Source organism: Saccopteryx bilineata, chromosome 1 (genome assembly GCF_036850765.1).
Source record: "Saccopteryx bilineata isolate mSacBil1 chromosome 1, mSacBil1_pri_phased_curated, whole genome shotgun sequence".
Taxonomy (NCBI): Eukaryota; Metazoa; Chordata; class Mammalia; order Chiroptera; family Emballonuridae; genus Saccopteryx; species Saccopteryx bilineata.
The window spans coordinates 30,979,382-31,002,387 of record NC_089490.1 but is presented as its reverse complement, the minus strand read 5'-3'; the positions used below and the strand labels follow the sequence as shown (position 1 = coordinate 31,002,387).

Below are 23,006 nucleotides of genomic sequence, written 5' to 3'. Positions count from 1 at the left end.
GTTGAACACAATCTCTGTGGAGCTTGGCAACTCTAAAACTGTGTTATTTCAATGCACTGAACTGAAAATTCTAATTCCTTCTTAATATAAGCACTGTCATAATTTTATTTGATTTCTATAACCATGACCAAATTCTGGGTGTATAATATCTGCATTGTAAACTACTTGAGAATAATTGGGAAGTGGGTATGCTCTAGTGCAGAGCTGCTGTCCTTCAGAAGAAATTAACTGGGAGTCACTCCTTCAAATATTTCCCTTCTCATATTAAAATAAATGCCAGCTTCACAAATCTGTTCAATGGGTTGCTTCAGAGCATTTGAGAGCCAACATCTCTCCTTTCTTATTTCTACTTCTTTACGCCCAGCTTTTCTATTCTTTCTATATTTCATAATTACTGTTTGTAATGTTTATTATGAATCAAATCATTTCACATATAAAGCACATTTTATTCCCTTTTGCCATATATATATATATATATATATATAGATATATATATATATATATAAATCCATATTGATTTGGCTTGAGGTATAAAGATCAACAAAGAAATCAACCTGGTAGGAAGGGAAACAATAACTATAAATGAATGACAGCAAAGAAAATAAAAAGTTTTCAAATTGGCTTACGAAAATATGGACCTAGATCTAAGATAATATCCTATTTTACTCTAATCCTGTCTACTATTCAATCACTAGAGGATAGTTTGATGAATAATAGAGCCCATGTTATTAAATAATTAGAAATGTATCATACAATCTCAACTAGCTACTTTAAATTCCATCTTTGAAATCAATGATATAATTCATATTATGCCTGAAGCTATAAATATAATAAATTACCATAAGAGGAGGATTTGCAAAATCAGATAGTTTTACAGAAGCATGTACAATTTTAGACAGATTATAATTCATCTCCACGCCCAAATATACCAAATCCTATGACCCCCACTGTACCCTTGTGCTTGCTCTACTCCCACATAGGAACAGAATGAATGTCATGGTTGCTGATTCCCCCTCCCAGAAAAAAAAAAAAAAAAAAAAACCTTTCATATTTCAAACTAATCATGCACCATGCAACGTGCAAAATATACCTTGGGTTTCTTATTTTCAGGGTCTGTTGACATGGACAATGCACAAGGTGAAGTCAGCTCCTTGGTTCTTGTCAGAGAGATGGGAGGTGATGGGGCTGAAACAGATGACCTGTGGTCGGATATTGAGCTTTCAAATTGCCCAAGTCTTGAAGGCAAGGTACCCCTGCCACACTCTGGGTACAGTGCTGAAGGACTGGGCTGGAGTGCCTGGGCGGGAAGATGAGCGTGAGGGAGAGGGGAGGACCCCAATTTGGGAAGCGAGGCAGAGCTAGCACTGGAGACAGGGGGTGAAGGACTTGCTAAAGAATTCTGCCCCTGGCTGGATAGCTGCGCTGACGCTCTCTGGGATCTGTGCATCAGGTCTGACAGAGCTGAGGAAGGATGGAAACGTTTCTCCGGAGCGGAGAGTGTGGCTCTTTGGTTAGTGGAAAATGCAGAAGATAACATAGAGGAGGCTGATGCAGAAGGATATGTGTGAATATTCATGGGCTTTTCTGGACCTCTGAGGTCTGCATCCCTTTTGTCCTTCCAAGAAAAGGGGGGAAAGCTTGGTGGAACAGGAGGAAGACCTACAGGACTTGATGTATTTGTTTGTAGTGGGGAGGAGGTTGGATTGCTCTTCAAAGAAGTGGGTGATGGAGTTTTCTCTACATTCAGAGAAGCAAGGCTGCTACTCACTTGTTTTGTGGGAGACAGGGAGGGTGACTGAGCAAGGGAAGCAGACTGGGTGAAAAAGGGGAAGTGAAGGGGTTGCTGGCATAGGGCGGAAACCTGGTGCTCCTTCTGCTCCGGAGACCCGGCTCTCAGGGAGCAACTTGACAGAGACTTTTTAGATGTGGATGGGGTTTGCCTGACTTTCTCGTCGAGTGTGAGTGTGGACGAAGCCAGGGAGTTGAGAGAGAAAGTGGGGCAGGATGCAGGGGAAAGGGGTCTCTGGTGAGAAGGGCTCGATTTGAGGATGGCAGTGAGAAGAGAAAGCCGGGAGGGCACCGGGGATTTCACCCCTGACTTGGAGAGATTGCCGGTGGATGACAATGGGCTGCAGATCGTGGAAGAAGAGCCATGGAAAGGGGAAGGCAATGGTTTTGGACTTGGAGTGAGTGAATGCATGACAATACGGACTGGTATGTACGAGGCTGAATTCGACTTCGCAGGAGCACCAGAGGAGGACCACAGAGGAGCAGGGGTGCTCTGACTTTCTCTGGGGCTAAGGACAGGTGGGGATAACATTGTCTTCCTTCCAACTTCCGATGTCAGTCCGATGTTTTGATCTGCTTCACCGGGACTGGAAAAATTCGAACCTGACAACTGAGTGGAATGGGGAAACTGTAACGTCGAGGAGATGCCCTTCGATGCAAGAAAGGGTGAAGAGTGAGCAGAAGTTTGAAAATACGTAGCTGTTTCTTCCACCAGGGCCCCACTGACATCCAGCCGCCTAGTGTGGAACTCCTCGAGCACAGAGGCTCCATCGAGGTTAACTGGGTCAGGCGGTGGTTTCTGATTAGTTGGAGAAGCAAAGGAGAAAGCAGGTGTTTTACAGGCAAGCTGCTCAGAGGTAGTGGAAGAAGTTAACTAGAGGAAAGAGAAACAGACAGATTGTAATAGGACATATTTGTGAAACTACCAAAACATTTTTGGCATTCGTGTGTGTATGCAAATAGTCCTATTAGTTTACACAAAAGGAGGCACCTTAAACCTCCATAAAAATGAAAAAAAAATATGTTTTTCTAATGAGACATTAGTTTGAGTTTGAAATAACATAAACTGTGAAGTGTTATAGACGATAGCTAATGTTTTTCCCAGAATGAGCATCAATATTAAATTGTATTTGCATATTTTTATTTAGAAAATAATTCATTGACAAAACCTGTAAGAGGTATCTTAATTTGGAATTGTGTAATTTGAAAAGGTTTAAGTCACCATCAATATAAATTTCAAAATTTACCTTGGAAAGAGAAATAGAATTTCTTCCATTGTAAGAATATAAACCAAAATATAATAACAATGACTACCATTCTTAAATAATTTAACATACCTCAGAGATTGAAATCCTAAAAACTTGGACTACTCCTACATATTGTAAATCCCCAAAAATGCCCAGAACTTAAACTATGCAAAACTCAGTCAACATATAACGATAAACAATGAAAGAATGATCGCAAAGCCCAAAACAGAGAAGGAATTTAGCTTACAAAAAATATTTTCCTGAATTACTTGCCAGGATGAATACATAACAAACAACTTGGTTTTACTGAAAGGAATACATATTCTTTTATTTCAAAGGAATCCAGAATACTTTACAAATGCAATCTGCCTAAAACAATACAACCCATCCATTCTACATAAAATAAAAAGAAAAGAAAGGAATAAATACTGTATCATTGTCAAAATAGGCAAGAGGCTGGGGAGAGCCTGTGAAATAATGGGGTACTCTAGCGCTACTTTAAAAATCACCCAGTGCTTTAAGACAAATACTGAAATTATGATTTTAAAGTTAAATCTTTTATTTTTTTAATTTATTGAATTTATTGGGGTGACATTAGTTAATAAAATTATATAGGTTTCAAGTGTACAGTTCTATAATACATCATCTGTCTCAGGTCAAGACTCCTTCCATCACCTTTTATCCCACCTTTACCCTCTCCTACCTCCCCCCACTTCCCTTTCCCTCTGGTAATCACCCCATTGTTGTCTGTGCCTGGAAGGTTTTCCTTCCCTTTGTTTAATGCCTTCACCTTTTTCACACAGCCCCGCAACATCCTCCCTTTTGACAGATGTTTCTATTTTGTTTGTTAGTTTATTTTGTCCATGAGATTCCACATATAAGTGAAAAGGTATGTTACTGGTCTTTCTCTAACTGGCTTATTTCACTTAGCATAATATTATTCTCCAGGTCCACCCAAGCCATCACAAAATGGAAGATGTCCTTTTTTTATGGCTGAGTAGTATTTCACTGTATAAATAGTAATTCTCTCAGTCCATAAAAAAAGGAAACTGTTTCTATCTCATAAAGAATTTAGAAAATTAATGAATATTTATTAAATGATTTTATATGTATATTTTTTATATTACATAGCAGAAAAATGTATGGGGATAATATTTAAACTTAATAAAAGATGGACTTACAATGTCAGTAACAGACAGCTCTTGGGTTTGTTTAAGGTGTCTTTATTAAGGTGTCCCTCAGCCCTAACGTAAAGATTTGTATATCATATATTCTTTATTGAATTTATTGTAGTGATACTGGTTAACAAAATTATATAGGTTTCAGGTGCCTAATTCTACAATCCATCACTGTACATCATATTGTGTGTTTACTCCTCCCCAAGTCATGTTTTTGTCCATCACCATATATACCCCCATGTCCTCCTTCACCTCCCCCACCCCAGCAATTACCACACTGTTTTCTGTGTCCATGAGCTTTTTCTCTCTTTATTTTTGTCCTTTTATGCTCAATCCCTTCACCTGCCTCACCCAGCCACACCCACCCCCGACAGCTGTCAGCCTACTCTCTATGTATAAATCTGTCTCTATTTTGTTGGTTAGTTCATTAGATTCCACATATGAGTGAAATCATATGGTACTTGTCTTTCTCTGGCTTATTTCATTTAGCATAATGCTTTCCAAGTTGATCCATGTTGTCACAAAAGGTAAGACTTCCTTGTTTCTTATGGCCAAGTAGTATTCTATTGTGCAAATGTACCACAACTCTTTTATATACTCATCTACCGATGGGCACTTAGTCTACTTCCAAATCTTGGCTATTTAAATAACACTGCAATGAACATAGGGATGGATATATTCTTTTGAATTAGAGTTTTGGGTTTCTTCATATAAATTCCCAAAAGTGGAATTGCTAGGTCATAAGGCAGTTTCATTTTTAATTTTTTGAGCTAACTACACTTGTCATATAGTTCTGAGTTCTAAAACATATTTAAAACTATTAAATTTCAACACCTCACCCTAAACTTCCAAGTTTCTTAGCAAACGTACCAAAATATTCCTTTCTTTTTATATGTAAATTTATGTGTATATTTGCAATACAGAATTCTTGCCCCATAAATAATATTGTATATTTGAATATATTGGCATAACCCAGAATATTTGAAAAGGAGGGGTAATTGAAAAACATCAAGCAGAATTCAATCAAATTGAGAAAGAAAGTTTAAAATTTCTCTTACCTAAGTTTTACTTAGACTTTAGGTGGTGGGCACACAATGCAATATACAGATCATGTATCACAGAAATGTACACTTGAAACCTATATGATCCTATAATCCACAGGTTGAGAACTCCTGCAACCAATGTCTCTCCAATAAATTTAATAAAAATAAATAGATTTTACTTAAAAACAATTCTGCTAAGCCAGAGGTTATATATAACTGTTCCTTGTGATTAGCCATAAATGAAAAGTCTTCTCTTATTGTTTCTAATGATGGTCTATCTTCAGAGAATGAATGAAGAAATATCAAGACCTCATAGGGTGACTTTTCATGTTTGCCATAGCTTTTGGTAGAGAATTTTAAAAATTAAAATAAAACTCCCCAAATTCCATTATCTTTTCAGTCATGTTTTCAAATAACTTCAATGTTTTACAACAAACTCACCAATTCATCCAGATTATTCAACAAAGTATCACGTCAGAGTCAGAAGGCTGTAATTTTGAGGGTCTTATTCAGAGGAAAAGAAAGTTCCCTCAAACTTTCTCAAAAATATGGACTCTAATTACCAAATTTTCTACTATATTAATTTATATTTTACCTAGTATAAATAACTCAGAATTTACTTTACTTTTTAATAGTTCATTATAAAGAACTTTTAAGAGAAAAATTATGAAAAGTCTAAAAATATTATGTTTATATTAATTATGTTTATGTTAATTTATATATTTTATATTTTTCTATTCAATATAATAACTATTGGTAATATATTCATTTCTAGTTTGCAAATACACCATATTTTTTATAAAATTCCCAGAAGTTAAGAATTCATTTTTGGCCCTGGCCAGTTAGCTCAGTGGTAGAGCATCAGCCTAGTATTTGGATGTCCTGTGTTTAATTCCCAGTCAGGGCACACAGAAGAAGCCCCCATCAGCTTCTCCACTCCATCCCCTCTCACTTCTCTCTTTCTCTCTCTCTCTCTCTCTCACTGTTTCCCTCCTGCAGCCATGGCTAGATTGCAGTGAGTTGGCCCCAGACGCTGAGGATGGCTCCATGGCCTCTGCCTCAGGTGCTAAGAAGAGCTCGGCTGCTGAGCAATGGAGAAATGCCCCAGATGTGCAGAGCATCACCCCCTACTGGACTTTCTGGGTGTATTCTGTTCAGCATGCATGTGTAAGTCTGTCTCTGCCTCCTCTCCTCTCATTGAGTTAAAAAAAAAAAAAGAATTCATTTTTAATGAAACTATCCATTGTCCTGAGTTCCTCTCATTAATAACTTTTTAAAAATTGAAGCTAAAGACATGAATAATTTTATCCAGAAAGATTGGACATCTGTCAAATGCTCAGTCAAGTAGCCCAGACTTTATTTTACCTCTTTCCTGTAAACCCCTTAGTTCTCCATTTGTGTCTACAAATTCTTTCTGTCCCTTTATTCTCTCCCATTAATAATGCCTCATGTTGTTTATTACTAGGTTTGTAAAAATTACTGATGCTCCAATTCCTTCTTCCTAATTCCTGTTCTCCTTCTCCACTATCTCTTTCTAACACAATCTTTGTTTATTCCTTTGCTTCAATGTTCTCTAATCCTACCCCCTCCTCTGTTCCCAGAGCTACCCCTAACTATGTTCTCCAATCCTAACCCCTCCTCTGATTCCTTGAGCTCCCTTACCACACATCTCTTCCAAAGTCATTCTCAAAACTCTCTTTTCCTAGAAAGACTATCCTGAATTCTGGAATACATTTGCAACAATCTCAGTAACAGAGGATACTTGAAATGTTCTGCTGTCATCAAGTGAATAATCTTAATCATAAATCTACCCTTAGATCCTATATAATAGAGGTCATTGGTTATTTTAACAACCAATCTCTATTGTGAAGCTGCCTTGTAATTTTATTCAATCAAAGTTAACTGCTGCTATATATACTCTAATGTATCTATGAAATTCCAAAGCATCTGAATAAAAACTAAAGTGATTGATCTGCTGCTCCTCAAAGTTTTGAATAGTTCCCACAATTTGAACAGCACCAAATCTTGTTCCATATAGTTTGCTTTTCTTCCTGAATCCATACAGCCATGCAAGGCAGCAACCTCAGATTGCCTTCTGTCTCACACACAAGCACGGCATTGTGGCAGCTTGGCCTCCTAAACTTACCTCTTGACCAGTCCTCTTCTCACCAGAGGACACTTATCATGTCACTGGGCAGATTCTCTTTCTTACCCAAACTTTTAAATAATATTTTTGGTATTTCTAATTCTAGTTGCACCCCATTCAACCTATCATCAGATTGATGTTTTATAATCTGATCAAAGTATACCTATGCTCAAGATGTCATCAATAAATTCTCAGTGTCTACCATGAACTAAAAATCTTTCCTTATCATCTCCTTCGTCCCCTGGTATTTTTCATTTTAGGTTTTAGTAATATTTTGTTCAATCTAAACTTTCTTGTCAGTATTGTCAACATTCTAGCCCTCTTGTTCTTCCAGCAATCCACTTGGCAAATCTTCATTCTTAAATCATCCCCACCAACTGTTATTATATTCCTATGTCTATTCTACTTAAAGCTGCTATTAAAAAATATAACACAACTCTCTTGAATTTAATTTATAGACTTGTTCTGTACAAGGATGCCAGCTGACAGCAAGGCTGAACTTCCTTGTACCTGTGCAGAAGGGGCACCGTTCTCTAATTCACACAGAGAATGGGTGAGGCACTGTGGATTGGTGTCATCATAAATTTAAGTTCTGTGGTCTCAACTGGGCTCTGTACATCTAAGCATTTTTGTTGGTTGCTTTTTTAATTTTGTTTGGACTTCTGCTTTCTCTCCTGCCTGAACAACAGATCTTCTGAAAAGTTAACATTCATCATAAACCCTTTTCCATTATTCCCTCACTGTATTCAGCGGAAATCCTAGATTCCTTTTCTTTCAGAAAAACTGAGATTACCACAGAAACCCAGTTTTTTTACGTGAGAGGAAGGGAAATAGTGAGACAGACTCCCGCATGCGCCCTGACTGGGATCCACCCGTCAATACCCATGTGGGGCCAACACTCAGACCCACCGAGCCTTCCTCAGCACCTGAGCTGATGCTCACATCAATTGAGCCACTGGCTGCAGGAAGTGAAGAGAGAGAGAAGGGGAAAAGGGAGGTGAAGAGAATTAGATGGTCGTTTCTCTTGTGTTCCCTGACCGGGGATCGAACCTGGGATGTCCATAAGCCGGGTTGATGCTCTATCCACTGAGCAAACTGACCAGTGCTGGAAATTCAATTTCTTTAGCTATAGCTTCATTTCTTTTTCTTTATTCTAAGAAAAATTATGACTTTTTACTTTTTAAAGGTAAATTTTGTCTATGTTTTCTGAATCACAGAAGCTCCTGCCTTCTTTGGGATCATATTTCATCAATATTTTCTTTTGCCCTTTTCTTTCTTTTTTACTAACTCTTTCATCTTAACATAAATATAAAGCAGAATTCTTTCAATCTTTCAAAACATTATAATAAACAACATGTAGTAAAAAAAATTCCACCCTTCTCTCGTCTTTTCATTAAAGAAACAAAGTCCTTTTTCTCACCCCTTAATCTCAACTGGCCATAGAATTTGTTTTGGCCAACAAAACATTAGCAAATGTGATACAAGCAGCAGTGGTTAGAAGAGCCCTGGGCCTGGGAGCTTACTGGCTTGCTGAGTGCAGAGCATTGCCATAATGTGAGTGAGCCCAGGCTTGTCTCCTGGAAAATGAAAGGCCACACACATCTCAGCTACTCAGACAGCTAACCACCTACCCACCAAGCCAGCAGCCAGTCACGGACATACTCACAAACCACAGCAAAGATCAGCTAAGCCTGACCCGGACCTGCGGAACCCCCCAGCTGAATCTAGCCAAATTGCTGCCTGGCAGATTTCGGAGCAAAATAGGAGATTGTTGTTTAGAAACTTTAAATTTTGGCACAGTTTGTTAAGTAGCAGAGCTAATTGAAAATGTGTGTGCACACATAAGCTAAGATCTTTGTGGATCCTGCCTTTCCCAGTTATAGACCCCTGTCCTGATAGTTACATCAACACCATGCTATTACTGTTTTGATTTCGGTCTTGTGGCCAACATACCCTAAAGTGACTTCCCAGAACCCCGCTCTTGTATAACAGCCTCCTCTTGAGTATGGGTGGAAGCTGTGACTTGCTTTTAACAGAACCTGGCAAACAGGAAGGAATTCTGCAGGTGTAAAGTCCCTAATCAGGTGACTTTAAATTAATCAAACAGATTATCCTGTGTGGGTAGGATCTAATCAAGTGAGTTCCTTAAAAGTGAATCAAAAGTTAGAGATCAAAGTAGCAAAGAAGATAAATTAAATAAATGAATATGTTTTCTTTTTAAGTCACTAAATTTCTGCTACTCTGTTAAGGCACTGGCTTCCTAAGAGTTCCCCAAAGACATTGTTATCACCAATGAACAAATCCCTATGCACACTGCACATATCTTATTTTAAAATAAAAAAACAAAACGAGAACAAATACAATATTTAAAATAAAGAACAAGTAAATTTAAGTCAATAAACTGACCAGTACTTCAGTGGGAACTATGGACCTGCTTTTGGCTAATAAGATGGTCAAAGTGCTCCTCTCACTGACCACCAATGAAAGAGGTACCCCTTCCGGAAGTGTGGCAGGGGCCGGATAAATGGCCTCAGGGGGCCGCATGTGGCCCGTGGGCCGTAGTTTGGGGACCCCTGCTTTATACCAATATTCAGAAACATTACTCTTTTTCTGAAATTTATTTATAAAGATTTTAATTCAACTGCTTACACAACATTTTTACTTTTGACTCACACTTTTCTATTTTAATTCTTTAGGAATTTGTAAAAATAAAATGTGCTTTTACTTAAACATACCACTATGACAAAAAGATTTGGAACAAAAATACACTCAACCCAATATTTATACTGACGATGTTCAAAATAATACAGTAACCATTGTAGGGAACAGAATGTTTAATAGAAATGGATTTAACAGGATCTTTACCTATAAGGTATTTACAGTCTGCTAGGGAAGATAAGGCATGGACCTAAATAGTTACAATCCATGCTGTAATAGAATAATGGTGATAAAAGAGGTTCAGGGGGGAAAAAATGTTATCAGAATTAAATTGAGGAAGAGTTCACCTTCACTGAAAAAACCGAAGCAGACTTCATAAAGGAGTCAATGTTGGAGAACGAATTTCAAAGATGTAAACTTCTAAGTATTTTTCTTTTTGTGCACCTTACTGAATGTCACCTATGTTCAAGACACTGCCCTAAGTGTTGTGGTTAGTGAAATAAACAGGAAACAGACTTTGACTGCAAGTTGTTCTCAGTCTAGTAAGGAAGAAAGGTAAAATCAATTATTATAGCAAAGTCAAAAGGAGATATAGTGAAGAGTTTTTTAAAAGACTACAAAGCTATATATTTTAAAAAAGCAAAGATGAAGGAGAAAACCTAACTCATCTTCCAAGGGAGTGTCTCTAGGAAAAGTGCTACCTGAGCTGAGTTTAGAGCAGGGGTCCCCAAACTACGGCCCGTGGGCCGCATGCGGCCCCCTGAGGCCATTTATCTGGCCCCCGCCACACTTCTGGAAGAAGCACCTCTTTCATTGGTGGTCAGTGAGAGGAGCACATTGACCATCTCATTAGCCAAAAGCAAACCCATAGTTCCCATTGAAATACTGGTCAGTTTGTTGATTTAAATTTACTTGTTCTTTATTTTAAATATTGTATTTGTTCCCGTTTTGGTTTTTTACTTTAAAATAAGATATGTGCAGTGTGCATAGGGATTTGTTCATAGTTTTTTTTATAGTCTGGCCCTCCAACAGTCTGAGGGACAGTGAACTGGCCCCCTGTGTAAAAAGTTTGGGGACCCCTGGTTTAGAGCATCAAGTAGCCTAGGCCAAAACGGCCTGGGGGCCGGGGAAGAAAGATTACACACAGGGGAAACAAGAGCTCAGAGATAGAAAGGTCTGAACTGTGAATGTTGGTGATAATATAGCGGAGCTAAGAAAAGAGGTGTAAGATGTGGCTAGAAAATGACATTTAGGTTAGGCTATGAAAAGGTTAACAACCAAAAGACAATTTTTTTTGTTTGTTTTACGAACAGCTTAATAAATTATGGCTAACTAATAATGTTAATCTATAGACAATTCTATACATGGATTCATTTTTACCTGACTGACAAGAAAATAATTTAACCTTCCCAAGAATTGTTCAAAAGGAAGAGGTAATATTCCCTGAAATCCACTCCAGTGAAATGTTTTACATTTTTCTCTTCAGCCAATTCACAGTATAATTGTATAATCCCTTTTGTCTTATAAAGTTATACCTATATTTACACTGTGATGATTTGGGTTTTCTAATATCTTTTTCCTTCAGATGCTTCTATGCCTTGACCAGGAAAGCCTTCTCAGACAGCCTAGAACAAAGGGTATGTACAAAATATTTTTTTATATAAGAAAAACCTACCTGCCCGTGCTTTTGCTGAGAAGCCACCCCATGAGGCATTTCAAGATATGATGGGGCCTGGAGCTGTGTGGCCCGTGTTTTGGGACGCACCACATCAGAGACCAGACTTGAGGAGATTGCTAGAGACTTGGGCCGAGTAACCGTGGTACCCATTCTCCCCAGAGAGCTTTGGTCACCTTTTTTGCTTGTAGCTTCTTCTTCTCCTTCAGAATCCACGGTAAAGACATATTCGGCTTTGAAGAGGTCACTTTGCTGCATTCCTTGGGGTTTGTTTGCTTTAAATTCCCTTCCTTGTGAAATCTTTCTGCAGACCTCTGAAGGATAAGTTGAGGTCCCTCGGTCTCTCTCCTGTTGGCTCCCAGGATTTGAGGTCAAGTACTCACCGAAATTAGACTGCAATCAATGTAGAGACATAAAAGCATTAAAATCGGTTTGACACATGCTTCTTTTGTGCATATACACTCAAAAGCTTAATCTGCTAATAGTAATCTCCAAGAATAAGAATCTTTAAAAACATATTTAAAAACCAGGTTGGCTGAAAAGAGATTAGGTTAAAGTTAACGGTTTACTTTTACTAGCCCACCTGTTTATTCTGGTCCAAACCCAAACAAATAGAGTCAATATCAACAAACAAAGCTGCCTTTAAATAAAGCATGAGATAACTTTTTAAAAAGAGAGGAAGAGACCAACGTTTTTTATGAAGACATTCATGAAACAAAGAGAGATTGGTCAGGATTTAATGGTCAAGCAAAGCCTCTAGATTCTGTTTAAGCTAGAGGAGAAGGGATATCCTATTGAAAGGTTCAAAAATAATATAAAATTTCTAAAAGTCTGAGAGGAAAAATAAAATCAGAACAAAATGCACAGATATTCAGACAAAACAATCTAAGTTCCTTAGGAAAAACTTGTGAATAATACAACAACAACAAAAAAATAGATATTTTGAGTACAAAGTTTTTTTTACTGTTATTTTGGATTTGAAATTCTAAATCTTTTCCTATCCAATTTTCTATGAAAAAAAATAGACGGTTTATAAGACCAGGAGTAAAACAGCTTTATCATGCTACCAAAATACTTTTTTCTAAAGTGTTAATAGCTACATATGCGAAGATTATGTTTAAAAGACCTAATGTTAATTTTCTTGGTTCTAATAACCATACTAGGATACTAGTGTTCTTTCAAACTTTTCTTCAAGTTTAAAACTACTTCAAAATAGAAAGCTAAAGAAGACACTAATAAAACTAAAATAATTTCAACTATTGTCATTAATTTAATGTGTGATAATATTATATATATAATATATATATATATATATATATATTCTGTAGGTAAAGACAGAAAAGAAGCCAAACCACTGATTAGTATAACTAATCTAAGGATGTGAGTGTACACACCACTTCCACACTTCTCAACTATGATTATATTCAAGATAAAACACAAATGCCTCTAATTAAGATTTTTTTTTTGATAATAGTCATTTCACATACTCATCACAAAACTATATAATAACAAAAACCCAAATTTGAGGGAAGTTTAAATTAAAAATATAAGTATTCAGTAACAACTCCCTTGTTATGAAAAATAATAAAATAATTTTTAAAGCTGGCAAAAAATTGAACATTTTTGAAAAAATTATTATATATAAAATATATTATATTATTATATGTAATATAATATAAATTATATATTTATATATATGTATATATATAACTCCCTCTGCCATAGTCTAGCACTCTCTTTTCCTTTTCTCTGACATATTTTTATAGCATTTATCACTACCTGAGATTTTATTATATACTTCTTAGTTTTTTCATTGTCTGCATTCCCAGTAACAACTAAGTTATATGAGATGACTTGATTCACTCAGAATCCACAGCACCAAGCCCATTACATGTGTCCAGCAAACAGTCGTTAAATATAGAAAGAATGAGGGAGTATTTACCCTATTCAATGGCAATACTGAATTGTTTAAAAGATAGAAAGAAAAAACTTGAAACTTATTTTAATGAAGTAGTTGTTTGTGTATCGTTGAAATCATCAGATGTATATCATCATTACAGGAAGCTTTGGAATGTGCAACCAAAATTGGTTCATACATCCACAGTCTCACATAATCATAGCACCTAATAATAAAGGATCACATGAATATATGTAGTTGAGTACTGTTAGGGAGAAACTTCCCAGAAGTGCCTTATATAATATTCAAGATTTCTCTGTAAGTATTTGGCCCCAGTGGTTTTTGAAATAAGATAGCATTGAAAATCTCAGAATCACAGATATATTACTGCCTCCTAGACAAGATGTTTTCATACAAAGTAAACCAGATTATTTTATGCCTTTCCAGTTGGCTCAAGGATATCAAGTTCCTCAAGTCACATTTTATTGAAAATAAGACAATACTAAAACACATTTAAAAAAAATTTTTTTTTAATCCATGATATCACTAGTCTAGCACAAATCATTCTCAGCTTTGTGTTTGTTTTACCTTTATTTTCAGTCTTGGTCTCATTTTAGATAGGTATAATCAAGGTATAAATACAACTGTATAACCTATTTTGACAAATGCTATTACAAGATTAACATTTTTCCATGGAACTACATAATCACTATAATCATAACTTTGTCAAGGTAATATTAATTATCATATTCTTAACTTTTCTGGTATTAGGCTATTTTTATTGTTCCCTAATTATTTTTCTACATATTTTTCCTAATTATTTGCCTATATATTTTTCTTCTTTTATCCTATTTTTTAGGATACATTTCCAAGAGTTAGGTTATTGAAAGATGTGAATAATTTTATGACAAGGGATAAAGGTTTTCCACTAAAATGGTACATATTCACAAAATTAGCAGCAAAATGGGAATATGCCAATATCTTCCCAACTGCCCCAACATGTTGTCAATTTATTACATGTGAAATAGTAGTATCTCACTGTTTTATCTTGTATTTTCTTTCAAAACTTAAACTTCTTTTTAATTCTGTTTTCATTATTTTAAGATACCCTTGAGAGAAGGGGAAGTGGCAGAAGGCAAAAAAAATAGGATATCATCAACTCTAAAGGGTTGAGAATATGTATCAGAACCTAGGATTAGACAGCATTTAAGCTCCTGTTACATAATTATATGTTTAGTCAACCTTAGATTTCATAGTCATTTCACACGAAGCAGAGGAAACAAACCTTTATACAAATTTCCAAGTAATTATTATGGATAATTTAATGTGAATTGCTTGATATAAAAAAGAATAAAGAATAATCCTACCCTATTTACAGTTTCTGGATTCTTATCACTTGGTTCCTCAGGAATTTTAACAAGGAATTTAGATTTGTCAGCCAACTCCGAGTGGGTTGGTAGTCTTCTGACAGTGGGGACAAAGGTGAAGAGTGGAGGTTTGGCTTCAGAGTCACCGGAAGAGACCTATGAGACACGCAACAAATCAGACTTTTAGTCCTGTCAGATGTTTATCTTGACTGTTTCTCTATACACTATGATAATTATCTCATTTATTTTGATAGATTGCCTATTGTCCTGTGATCATGGGTATGGTGGCCAAAAAAAAACCCAGCTAGAGTGTATCAGGAAGATCCTGTTGTAGGGATGACAAGACAACAACAGGTTCATCACAGATACAGCTTCTGGTCTGCTTCAAAATGGACTTTGATCCATTTAACTCCTGGTTAGCAGGTTCAATCTGACTCATAATCACCAAGCATACAAGAAACTTTCAACATTTATCATTAATGAGATGCTAAATATAGATTTAAAATTGGAAGTATGCTTTCCTGGCTATCAGGTTGTAAATGCCTGCTAAAGGATATATTTTGTTTTTCATTCATTCTTTATTCGTTTAAAATAATTTTGTTAAGTATTTTCTGTGTTGCACGTAATCAGCAGATAGGGATACAACAGTGAACAGGCAACAATCAGTAGGCCTCTCACAAATGGAAAAGGGCGTGCACAGAATATTGAGGGGAAAGTGAGGAGGGGTTCCTATCCCACCCCTAGGAAGCTCTGGAAAAAAACCACCTGAAATATAAGTTCCAGGAAAGTAATGTGTCCCAGGCTGAAAAATCCAGCTGAGAGAAAGTGTGGAAAGAAGCATCAGTGGGGTGTAGATCAAGCTTGCATTTTGTCCTACCTATTGACAACAGAGAACCGTTCATGTGTTGTTGATTATGAAATGAAATTGTAGACCCTGGTTGGTTGGCTCAGTGGTACAGTATCAGCCCAGCATGTGGAAGTCCCAGGCTCAATTCACAGTCAAGGCACATAGGAGAAGGAACATCAGCTTCTCCACCCCTCCTCCACCCCTCTATCTCTGTCTCACTCTTCCTTTCCCACAGCCATGGCTTGAATGGTTCCAGCAAAGTTGGCCCCAGGTGCTGAGGATGACTCCATGGCCTTGCCTCGGGTGCTAAAATAGCTTGATTCCAAGGCAACAGAGCAGTGGCCCAGATGAGCAGAACATCACCCCGTAGGGGGCTTGCCGGATGAACTCAGGTTGCAGCGCATGCAGGAGTCTGTCTCTGCCTCCTCACCTCTCACTTCATAATAAATAAATAAATAAATAAATAAATAAATAAATAAATAAACAAACAAATAAATAAGAAATGATATAGTCACACTAGAGTTTTAAATAGAAATAGTTTTGAAAGACACAAGGCTAGAAAGGGAAAACAACCAAAAATGACCAGTTGAGGACTAAACGAAAGGGAGAAAGAGAAGATGGGACTGTAGATTTCTCTTTCAAGAAGTCTGGTTGAGAAGTAAGGAGAACGGTTAACAGTAGTTAGACAGGAAAGTAGAGTTCAAGAGGTGCCTTCGGTCTGTAATGGGACGAACTTGAACATGTCTGCACACTGAAGGAAGGAACCAGTAGAGAATAAAAGTGCAGCAAGGTCTTGGAGGGAACAGGCAGAAAAAGTTAAGGAAATGAGAGAAAGGAGTGCAGAGAAAATGAACTAAGATAAAGGAAAGCTCGTAGATGTGATAGAGTGGGGGAAGTGGGAAGTTGAGGGTAAATCTATTTCAATACCATCAACGTCCATGATCAAACCAGCCCCATCTATGTAGTCAGAGCAGCACTGCCCCTGTGCCTCCTCCATGCCTCTGTCACAGAATACGTGCTATGCCCTGGGGAGATCCCCGCTCTCCTTACCTCCAAGCTGTACCACCTTTCTATGCGTTGGACAACTGGGACCTTATCCCAAATGCCCTTTAACTTTGATCATGTCTGAGCAGTAAAAAAAGATATATGTAAAATATATAATATTTTCAATATTTATAAGCTAGGAAGACTGGCTATAAGGCCATTGCAATAACTCACAGGAGACAAAATGTCAGGTTGAAGTTGGGTTGCTGCAGTAATAATGAGGAGTGCTAAGTTTCTGGCTATATTTTAAAGAAAAACCTTAGAATTTTTTGAAGATTTAGATGTGGGATATAAGAAGTAGAAAAGAGTCAAAATGAGTATAAAATGTTTGACTTAGCCTGACCAGGCAGTGGCACAGTGGATAGAGTGCTGGACTAAGAGGCGGAGGACCCAAGTTCAGAACCCCGAGGTTGCTAGCTTGAGTGCAGGCTGATCTGGTTTGAGCAAAGCTCACCAGCTTGGACCCAAGGTCTCTGGCTTGAGCAGGGGTCACTCAGTCTGCTGTAGCTCCCAGGTCAAAGCACATATGAGAAAGCAATCAATGAAAAACTAAGGAGCCACAACAAAGAATTGATGCTTCTCATCTCTCTCCCTTCTGGTTTTTCTGTCCCTATCTGTCCCTCTCTCTGTCACACACACACACACACACACACACACACACACACACACAGTTTGACCTAAATAATTTTTAAAATAATACATTAGTATTCATTGAAATGGTGAAAAAACAGGCGAGGCTGGTTTGAGAATAAAGATCAAATTTGATATGCCAAATATGTAGCCAAGGGGAAAGGTGGAAAAGGGAGCGTGACTAGAGGGAAGTTCGTGCTGGAGATAAAATTATGGGGGCTGTTAACCAATACACGGTATTTAAAGTCACAAGACTAGAGGAGAATAGCAAGGGAGTAGGCACAAGTGGGAAAGGAGAGGTCCAAGGCTGAACCTCCTGATTCTATTAACAAGTGATCCAGCAGCAGAGGAGGAACTAATAAAGGTGACATGGGATTTTAAAGAAAATAGGAAAGCCTGGAAGATCACTGACAGCAATAGGAAAACAGCAACCATCAGCAAATAAAAGGACTTACTGACTGCACTGAGGGCCCAACCCAAATGTAAATCAAAGGATCTGTAGTGAGGCAGTTTGCTTAGCTTTTTGATATTCTCTCCAGGGATGCTCAAATGTCTATCCAAGAAACAGAGAAAGTGAATTGTAGCATTTACAGAATTGACACTTGGAGTGAAAGGGTGCTATGAATGTAAGGGAATTGTGAGTACTGATGACTGTAGAACAAGTGATCCACCATGGACAGGTTCATTTTAGATAGATAAAGAAGAGGAACCACAAATTCGAGACACTAGAAGTTTAGTGGCTCAAAAACAGATCAACAACATGGTGTTTGGGAGAAAGGCTGAGGGTCATAGAATGGTTGTGAGAGTTTAAGATTTAGAAGTACAGTAATTTCAGATTATCATAAGGTCTAGGCTTTGGCCTTCAAGGACACTGAGATTATGAAGGTTGAGGAATTGTGAGACAAGAAGGTTAACAGGGCCTGACCTGTGGTGGCGCAGTAGATAAAGTGTCAACCTGGAATGCCAGGGCCACCAGTTTCAGAACCTGTGCTTGTCTGTTCAAGGTACATATGGGAGTTGATGCTTCCTGCTCCTCCCCATTCTCTCTCTCTCTCTCTCTCTCTCTCTCACTCTCTCTCTCTGTCTCTTTCTCTGTCTCTCCTCTCTAAAAAAATGAATAAATAAATAAATGATAATTTTTAAAAAGAGAATGTTAACAAGGCCATCCTTATGAAAACAAAAGACCCTGGGTGACAGAAAGACGGGGCTGGAGAGACAGATGGATAGCACGGTGGCTCAGTGTGAGACTGAACTCAAGGGGCCCCTGGGACAGGCTACCTGGGACACTAACTTATTAATTGAATATTTTCTTTGTGGTCAAGAAAACAAACAAAGAGGACTGGATTTTTTTGTAGAAGATATTACTGAAGTTATAGTTACAGACCTAATGAACTAACTCTACACCATTTACTAAATGGGCTATCTTTTTGGTAACTAAAAAACTGAAACATCTATGCCTTATGAAAATAATGCATATTCCTCAGGGGGTGTAAAATACACAGACAAACCCTTTTGAACCAATTTTAATTTTTTATGTTCTTTTCAGCCTGGAAAGATATCTGTCATCATTCCATGACTGCCATCATGTTTCGGCTCATCATCAGAAAATAAGTCAATGCTCTCCATTGTAGGGCCAAACATTAGATCTTTTGTGAGATTTGGAAAGCCCACTAGTCTTATCAGCAACACACAATACAACATCCTTTCTGCATCCCTTTCCCATTTTTTCTGGGAAGGTTTCTTTGTATGACTAATCTCATCAATACCCTGATGGATGGAGAGGGGTTTTAGTGAGGAAATCATGGAGAGTAGTTCAGATCATTTTAGTTGATCCAATACATGATGTCATTCCAGAATACCATAAAAACTGACAACGTAATAGGACTGAAGACTCATTCATCTTCCTAGAATACCGCTGGAGAACAAGATCAGGAGTAAATGCCTGTTCACACACATTCCTCAGAGGGGCCACCGTACAAAGGGCAGTGGTTAGGTGTGTTTATGCTGGGAATTCAGTGTCAGCATGGGGCTCCTTTCTCTGCCTTTGCCTAGCATCCTTTTATCTTACCAAGGAGGTACAGATTTTTTGTACAGAATTTCAGTTGGAAAAGGATTTGAAATCACACCAGCTACGCTATGCAACAATTAGATGAAGAGCCACGTGTGAGCTGTAGACTACTGAATCCCTTCTTCTGGAAAGGAAAAAAAAATGCTATTTACCACATACTGTGGCCAAGTTCCACTGGAGCCCAGAACTGAATTGCTATGGTGATAAAAAATAATTTTCCACACAAAGCAGAAAGAGATGCATGTTAATAATACCATTACATTCGTTAAATGCCAGTTAACACTTTCAGTTGTCAATGCTGTTTAAAATCACATCTTCGTTCCTATCCTTGGGAAACTGTTTTAATCATAGAAATTAGAGCTGAAAGGATTAAAGTCTTTTCCTAAATATGATTTTAAGCACTCAAAATCTCTGAGACTGTCACCTTCTCACAAGACACCTGAATAATTTAAGATATTGTTTGCCCCCATGCCATGAAAGCTAATTTCTCCTTTGCTCAGTTTTGGGCTGCAATGCCTTCTGTTTTTCTGTTCTACTAAAAGTTATCTTCTTCCAATGTTGCTACCCACACTCACAGATGGCCACTAGCCTCCTGTTGAAAAGAGACATCGCAGCTTGTCTTAGCATTGACACTATGCCACATGCAGTCCTGAGCATTTTCTTTGGTTCCGAAGTTAGCAGCTCTGCCTCTACATAACTGTAGATAACATTTCACTTTGATACACAGTCACATTTATCCACTCCCAGGCAGCTCACCCTCAAGCCCTCTTGCAGCAAACACCACAGTGCCCAGCCTTTAAAAGTTCTTGAAAGCAATAAGGAAAGACTTCCTTTTACCTGGGGTGTGGTCTGAACGCTCCCTGTTAAGATGCACGAGCTCATTTGGAAGCCAGAGTCCCGGCAGCCACTCAGAAGCCCCTATTCTGGAAGAATTGAGTCATCATCGCATAAGGGAGTGAGCAGACCAATGATGAGGTGGGAAGGGAGCCTCTCCCTGAAACGCGCGCGCGTGCGCGCGCACACACACACACACACACACACACACACACACACAAAAGAATTCTAAAAAGCGGTAAAGTGGGACAATCCCTGAACTGAAGAATTCTGTCAGCTCCAAAGGGTAGCTTTGTGCATAGACTATTTTTTGCTTTGGAACTTCATGAGAGGTCATTATGACGGCTGAAATGGAGCCAACAGAAGGGGGGAAAAAAGAGGCACTGATTTGTGTTTGCCCTCTTTTCATGCATGTATTCCAATTACATATTCTGCAAAAAGAAGACAGAAGCCAGACTGTACAGCAACAAGAAGCTGACTGAAGAGCCCGAGCATCTGCCAATCTCAGTGATCAGTTGGTCACACTCCCTGGGAACATTTAGCGGCACCAATATATGCAAACACTCTGTCTAAATAAAAAGCTAGAAAGCGTACAGTGATCATTTCAAAAAAAATCAATAGCTTTAATTATCGGTCCTTGGAATATAAATAGCAAGCAACAATACAGGAAAATCTGCAGTGACTAAGGTTTTGCTATTAAACAAATTAGCTATAAAATAAAGCTTGGAACCAAACATTTGTAGAAACAAAATTGCATTCCAAGGTTCTTAGAAGATAGCGAGTGTCGTGAATGTAGATAAACAAACCTCAAAACTTCACACATGAAATTGATTGGCGTCTTCAGCTTTCACTGTTTCTATTTTCTAAGTATTGATTTTTCTCCAAATCTGTAATATCTTTATTTGTTCTTTGGCAGTGAAAGATGTTATGTCCCAAGAGCTGGTTATAGACCAAAATATTCAAATAACACAGTACTTGACCTAGAAAATGATCTAAATTTTAAGTATAAGTTTTGTTGTATCACCAAAGTATGTCTTTTCTGTTGTGTATATTTATGAGTATAGTTAATATACTCAAAAAGAGAATATAATACCCTCTTGTCTGCAAGGAACTTACACTCCAACAGAGAATATACAAAAGGGATACAAATAACAGAGATGTAAAGCAAAAGGAAAAAAAGTAAACATCCCATACAGCAGATCTCAAATTTTGCATATAACCTCCTGCCTGAAGTTCTTGCTAAAATGCAGTTTCTCATTGAGGCCATCTGGAGTGCGGCCTCAGAGTCTGCATTTCCATGCGATACCTTGCTGCTGCTCTGTGATGCTTCAAGTAGTAAAGACTTAGAGCAATTTTTCCAGCATGGTGAGATCACACTTGGGCCGCACTTAGAAAGATGCGGGAATAGAGAGCTATAAAGATGGGACAGAATAACACTTATTTCACACAGAAAGAAAAACTTGAGTGAAGGCACCTATCAGAATTGCAGGAAGCAGCCAGTGTAATTGAAAAAGAAGGGACCCTGGAGTCAGTGGTATACTGGCTGGGCTTTGGGACCTGGGGAAGTCACTGAATCTCCCAAAGTCTCCGTCCTCTTACCTGTGAAGTGTGGATAAGAACAGTACTTCTTTCACAGGGTTCCTGTGAGGATAACAATTAAATTCAGCATGTAAAGCCTTCACTCTCTACCAGCAAACATTTAATATATGTTACTCCTGTTAGTGTTGCTGTTATTCAGTTTAGTAAATAAATGAGAATAAAAGCAATGACTAGAAAAGCAAGTTAAGTCTTGATCATCAAAGATCAAAGATCTTGAATTAAGAGTTTTAATTTATTCAGTGAGAAATAGTAATGAATAATATATATATCCTATTATATATTATTAGCTATAATATATCTGATTACTGTACTATTATAAGTACAGTCGTCCCTCACCATATCATGGTTCACTTTTCATGGTCTCACTGTATCACAGATTTTTTAATTGTATATATCTAATTTTGTATCACGGATTTTTCGCTATATGGCAGATTTTGCGTTCTATAGTTATTTTTATATATTTATTATTTTAATTATTTTGTGGTAAAATAAGCAACATAAGTGTGGAAAAGGTTGATAACAATGTGGGAAAGGTTTATAAGTGTGTGGGGAGAGTTTATAAAGCCTAAAAATATATATAAATAATAAAATAAATATAAGGTCGCTACTTTGCAGATTTTCATCTATCACGGGGCTTTCTGGAACCTAACCCCCATGACAGACGAGGAACCACTGTATATGTATCCTATTATACATATTATTATCTATATCTAATTACTCTTATATGTATATATAAATCCAAACAACAAAAACTAGCATTAACAAACTCCAGAGACCATTCGTCTCCAAGTTCTAGTAATGGTTCCCCAACAAGAAGTAACTGTCCAGTCCTTTGTCAATGATTCAATCAGTTTATCCCAAGTGTATGCAAACAACTACATTCTCCTCTAGCTTATTCTGTCCTCCCTCTGATCTTTTCTCTTCTCATTCCCCCAACCCCCAAAAGAAAGCACCAGTCATACATTGTGGTACAATCAAATTTGGG

General features: G+C 37.6%; 1 protein-coding gene across 11 annotated transcripts in view; it reads right to left on the bottom strand.

Moving 5' to 3' along the window:
• MLIP (muscular LMNA interacting protein) overlaps positions 1–23,006 on the bottom strand; it is a 249,990-nt gene that overhangs the window by 119,431 nt on the left and 107,553 nt on the right. For 8 of the 11 annotated variants that reach the window (XM_066252768.1, XM_066252764.1, XM_066252746.1 and 5 more), the window contains exons 2-4: positions 15,000–15,155; positions 11,736–12,128; positions 1,091–2,662 (exon numbers count right to left, since the gene is read on the bottom strand). In XM_066252768.1, coding sequence (XP_066108865.1) covers positions 1,091–2,662; positions 11,736–12,128; positions 15,000–15,155 — 2,121 coding nt within the window. The remainder of the gene's footprint in view (positions 1–1,090; positions 2,663–11,735; positions 12,129–14,999; positions 15,156–23,006) is intronic. The other 3 variants (XM_066252758.1, XM_066252770.1, XM_066252772.1) reach the window with 2 other exon arrangements.